General features: G+C 47.3%; 2 protein-coding genes across 2 annotated transcripts in view; one reads left to right on the top strand and one right to left on the bottom strand.

The window, feature by feature from the left end:
* The window catches only part of ppfia4 (PTPRF interacting protein alpha 4), a gene marked incomplete at its 5' end in the record, with an annotated part of 53,845 nt that extends 51,139 nt beyond the window's left edge, over window positions 1-2,706 (top strand). Inside the window, 4 exons of the mRNA XM_084463657.1 lie at window positions 543-611; window positions 1,206-1,392; window positions 2,104-2,202; window positions 2,593-2,706. Of these exons, the coding sequence (XP_084319783.1) occupies window positions 543-611; window positions 1,206-1,392; window positions 2,104-2,162 (315 nt within the window). The 3' untranslated portion in view covers window positions 2,163-2,202; window positions 2,593-2,706. The remainder of the gene's footprint in view (window positions 1-542; window positions 612-1,205; window positions 1,393-2,103; window positions 2,203-2,592) is intronic.
* Window positions 2,707-4,469: 1,763 nt separating this feature from the next.
* Window positions 4,470-5,000, bottom strand: part of myog (myogenin) — a 2,648-nt gene continuing 2,117 nt past the window's right edge. Inside the window, exon 3 of the mRNA XM_084464706.1 lies at window positions 4,470-5,000. This exon is cut by the window's right edge and continues 381 nt beyond it. The gene's annotated coding sequence lies outside the window, so the exon portion shown is untranslated.

Here is a 5,000-nt window from a genome sequence, read left to right as displayed (position 1 = left end):
CTGCGTTCCAAATCCCATACTTCTTTTTTTTTCTAACTTGAAATATCGGGAGGATCGTGGGGCAGAATAGCCCAGAGGATTGTGGGGCAGAATAGCCCATAAAGCACGACCGGATGAGGTACAAACATCCTGGTATTTTTTGGCATACTGCTATTTCCATACTATGTTTTGGGACGTACTAAATCTTTTTATGGTGTTCTAAATCGTATGCTAGGGATGGGTATTGGGGACCCAGGGTAAATGAGATAACATTCATGGACCACGGAGCCTTTTCACAGAGCTGTCCTACACGCAGACATGAGCAGTGGATCAGGAGGCTTTTGACTCATACCAGCGTGGGTCCCTGTGTGTGTGTGTGTGCTCTTCACTAGTGTGGTCTGGACCCGTGGTTAGGGGGGTAGGGTTAGGGTCCACCCACGCACGAGGAGGAGACCCGTGGTTAGGGGTTTCCGAGCGACGCTTTGTGTTGACTGTCTGTCGAGGCGGCCGCGTTGGCGAGGGCGCAGGGTGGCGTTGATGTTCTCGTGTTTGGTGGTTTTCAGGCGAGGCAGGTTCTGGAGCGGGAGTTCAACAACGTGCTGGCCTTGGGCACCGACCGCCGGCTAGAGGAGGTGACGTCGCTGTCTTTTCATTTCTGGATCTGCCTCCTTTCTTTCTTTGTATTTCTTTTGGATTTGTTTGTGTTTACAATTTTTTTTTACTGTCTTTTTTACTTGGTAACACGTTACAATAAGGGTACATTAATGAACCTTTAATAACATGGGTTTATGCAGTAATAAGCTTTATTATAGAGCATAGGCATAGGGGTCAAGGGTTAGAGTTTATGTGTAAATGAATACCCATGGATACCATTACCTTAACATGTACACCATAAGCCAACTTGAGCGCCAATAGTAAACGATCACTGCGACATCAGTTAACTGTTGAGTAACTTTAAGTTAATGCTCATTACTACATTAACAAACGTCAGTCAACGCTTAATCAACGGTTGTTTTTATCTCAGTAACTCCTCCAGTAAAACCAAATCACTCATCGAGCGTGCTTGATCAGCACAAAACGGCCATTGGTTTATTTCATTAAAAGTAGAATGGGGCATCTACATCAGTTGCCTGGTAACCAGCCGTATGCACGCCACCACACTGTCTCTGTGACGCGAGCCTCTCTGTGTGTGTGTGTGTGTGTGTGTGTGTGTGTGTCCCGGGCAGTGTGGGGACGACAAGACGTTCCGGCGCTCCCCGTCGTGGCGCAAGCGCTTCCGGGCGCGGGAGGGAGGCGGCGGCATGGGGATGATGGCGGGCTCCATGGAAACGCTCCCCGCCGGCTTCCGCATGCCCTCCATGTCCATGCCCCCCTCCATGTTGTTGGGGAACAAGAAACAGCACCAGCCCGAAGGTTTGTGCGTGTGTTTGTGCGTGTGTGTGTGTGTGTGCGTGTGTTTGTGTGTGTGTGTGTGTGTGTGTTACAGACCCAACCAAACCGACCGTTTTACAATCTCGATACAATCTTGTTATTTTTATTACCCGTCCCTGTGTGTGTGTGTGTGTGTGTGTGTGTGTGTGTGTGTGTGTGTGTGTGTGTGTGTGTGTGTGTGTGTTTATACACCTGCCCAGGGGCATACTTAGTCATTTGGGGGCCCAAGGCAAACCCAGTCATTGGGGCCCTCCACATTCTCGTTCTGCACTGTATATATATATATATATATTGTATAACTCTGCTTCATTTTCTCAACCCGCGCCAACTAGTTTGTTTTGGTACCGTCTTCCTGAATCAAGCCTGCACATGCGCAGTAACATGGAATAGTCCATTGCATGAGAATGGAGGGGGGGGGCAGTCAAAAGATCATGATAGATTAAGCATTTTTATGGATTTTTAAGCGCGCAAATTAAGACAAAAAAAAAAATAATTGCTTTAAATCGACGAAAACTTTATTAATCAGTTTTGTATTAGACGTTTGGGGGCCCCTGGAAATCTCGGGGCCCCAGGCAATTGCCTGTGTTTGCCTAATGGTAGGTCCGCCCCTGCACCTGCCTGACTAACTGCATGCGTTAACCTTCTCCTTCCTGTTGTCCCTCCCTCTCCCGCTTTGTGCCCCGCCCGCTCTAGCTCCTCCCCCGGCGCCGCCGCGACTCGACCCCTCGACCGTGAGGACCTACTCATGCTAACTCTTCTCTGCTTACTAACAGGCGTGCTAATGCTGAACAGGTAAGCTAACCGGGCTAGAGACGAAGGCTAGAGACGCAACTACTTTAACCTCAGCAGTGACGCCTGTGCAGAGTTCATCCTGGGAGAGTGGGCGTCCTTTAACCTTTGACCCCTTGCCTTGTTGTAATCGTTGCACTGTGCAGAATAAACGTGTCATACGTGCGGCGCCATGCAAAAAATAAAACATTTGGAATTTGACTTTTGATTTTGACTCACAGTACGTTATGAATAATACGTGCTCTTTTCCACGTCCATCTTTCTGTCTATTTACCTTCTTCCCCATGTCTCTCTCTCTCTCTCTCTTTCTCCCCCTTTCTCTCTCTTTCTCCCCCTCTCTCTCTCTCCCCCTCTCTCTCTTTCTCTCCCTTTCTCTCTCTCTCTCTCCCCCAGTGCATTCTCATTACTTGTATGGACACACGCTTGCGGCCTTTCGAGAGTGATATGCCAAATCTGTGGAGGGCAGCCCTTAGTGCCAGAGGGGTGTCATCGCGGACCCCCCCTCCCCCCCCCCCCCCCCTCTGTGTCCAGCCTCACCTCTCACCTTTTCACCTTTTCACCTCTCCCCCTCCGGACATGTGCAATACAGAGTACAAACTCTGACCTCCCCCGGGAGCTTGACCTACTTGACCTTTTGAGCGCGCTCAGCGATTCGGACCCCCCCCCCCCCCCTCCCCCCTGCTGGTCTCACGGCTGTGAAGGAGGTTTCTCGGCTCTCGTTTCTCTCTCTCCCAGTTTAACCCCCCAGTTCTCCCAGTAGCCTTGTTATTGTGATCTTGTGATTCTGCTCCCCTTGAGTTTCAGTTGTGGGTCCTTATACCGGTTTTGGGCGTGTGGGGGGGGGGGTCCGTCCCCCGATCCAAAGCAACACCGCTGCTGCTCCCGCCCGACTGTAACACGGTAGTGGTGGGGACGATGGGGAAAGACTTAATATGAATGAATCTGAAAGCTGAAGTGGGGAAGGGTACGGGGGGGGGGCGTGGCAGCGTGGTGTTGATCTGGATTTGGGAATAGACCTGTGTAAGTGGCATAATCCCGGTGCACATAATCCCCTTTCGGTTATGCAAGGTATTAACTCATTTATCATCCCTGTACATAAAATGGATGACTTATGTTTTTTATAGAAATATATTGGAAATATATATATATGGAGAATAATATAATGTAATTGCTGTATGAAACCCAATGCCCTGTATTCGGTAGTGACTGTTCTCTTTCTCACCTTCTCTCTGTGATGGGACTTTCGTGTGTCTACTTCTGTATGCCGTTGACATGTGCGTCCCTGGCGTGGGGGGTGTTATGGAGAGGGGTACTTCTGTGTGAAAACTACAAGGACACTTCGCAGGTTCATGGGTCCAACTCGCTACTGCTCGACTCCCATTTTCTTCTTCTTCTTCCCTTTTTTTTCTCCCTTTGCCTCCTCTTTTCAAACTATGTAGCTGTTACCGCTCTCTCTCTCGCTCTCTCTCTCTCTCTCGCTCTCTCTCTCTCTCTCTCTCTCTCTCTCTCTCTCTCTCTCTCTCTCTCCCTCCCCCCCTCCTCTGTATGACACTATGTAGCCTAGAGTAGAACGGATCTCTTAATATGTACTAGAGTGCGCGTGTTTGTGTGAGTGAGTCAATGAAACCTAATCGTTTATTCTCGGTGAAAGTAGGGGGCGTGAGAGATGCCGGGCCAGGGCCTTTGAGCTTCCTCCTCGGGGCGTGTGACAAACTGTAGCTCCTCCTCTTTGTTGACTTGTTGACTTCCTTTAAAACCACAACAACGGAAAAAAAAAAAGAATCTAACTGTCCACTGCTGCTTGGCGCCAGCCAATGACTTCGACACATTAAACTGCTTCACTTGACGGAGACAACTCTGCTCTGACTGTCGTCTGTCTCGCCACTCTTTTGAAAACCGTCGCCATGGATATTACAGTCGCGTGCGCACAGGAGTGGTCGTTTCCTTCACGGGGCAGGCCTCCTCGTCCAATGAGATCGTGGCAATCTTGGTGAACCCATTGAAGCGTTGGATGCGTGTATAATATATTTTTATTTTATTTTACAACCTTTTTTTTCAAAGTGTCTAAGAGGTGTACTGTGCTATGTGGCAGCTATGAGTACTGTATGTGTGTCTATTCCAGGTGTGAAATGATGCTGACAAATCAAGATTTTATTATTTGGCTATTTAAAAGTGTACTGTATTTATGACAATATATAGACATAAAGTAAAGTTGTTTTCTAAAGATGTCGTTTTTTTTGTGTTCTTATTGCAACCACACAAAGACGGTGTATTGGAAATAGTTTAATTGCAATGATTGAACGGAAAATATCACTTTGGAAACATCTACAAATACACAACAATCTTAGTTTATAAAAGGATGAGAAAAATAAGTTAGCAAAAAATAGAAAATAAAATAGCAAAACCACTCTGTAAAAAAGGGAACGTATTTACATCATAACCAGTTTAAATTAAGCAAATCTTGGTCATAACCGCCATGGTACATATTGGCCCCACGAATTAACTCAACGTTTTTTAAGCAGAAAACACACACACACACACACACACAAAAGGAGAACACAACATATCAGGGAAGCTGTCGGAAAAAGAAACATTTCTTTAAATAAGGTTAGAAAACAGGTAGAAAAGAAAAGAAAGAAAGGCTTCTAAGGTTGCTACATCAAACAAGAGACCCGCGGTGGTCACTAAAGGTGTGTTCGTCATGCAGGGCGGTGCGAGGGGTGTCTCGGGAACACATGGACCGCTGGTTAGGAACAATTTAAGAGGAATTTGCTTTTGTCTAGCAGACACATTGGAAATTG

The sequence above is a fragment of the Micromesistius poutassou genome (genome assembly GCF_964030765.1).
Source record: "Micromesistius poutassou genome assembly, chromosome: 2".
Classification (NCBI taxonomy): domain Eukaryota; kingdom Metazoa; phylum Chordata; class Actinopteri; order Gadiformes; family Gadidae; genus Micromesistius; species Micromesistius poutassou.
Note: the sequence above shows the minus strand (reverse complement) of the source record. Positions and strands in the feature narration are given on the sequence as shown.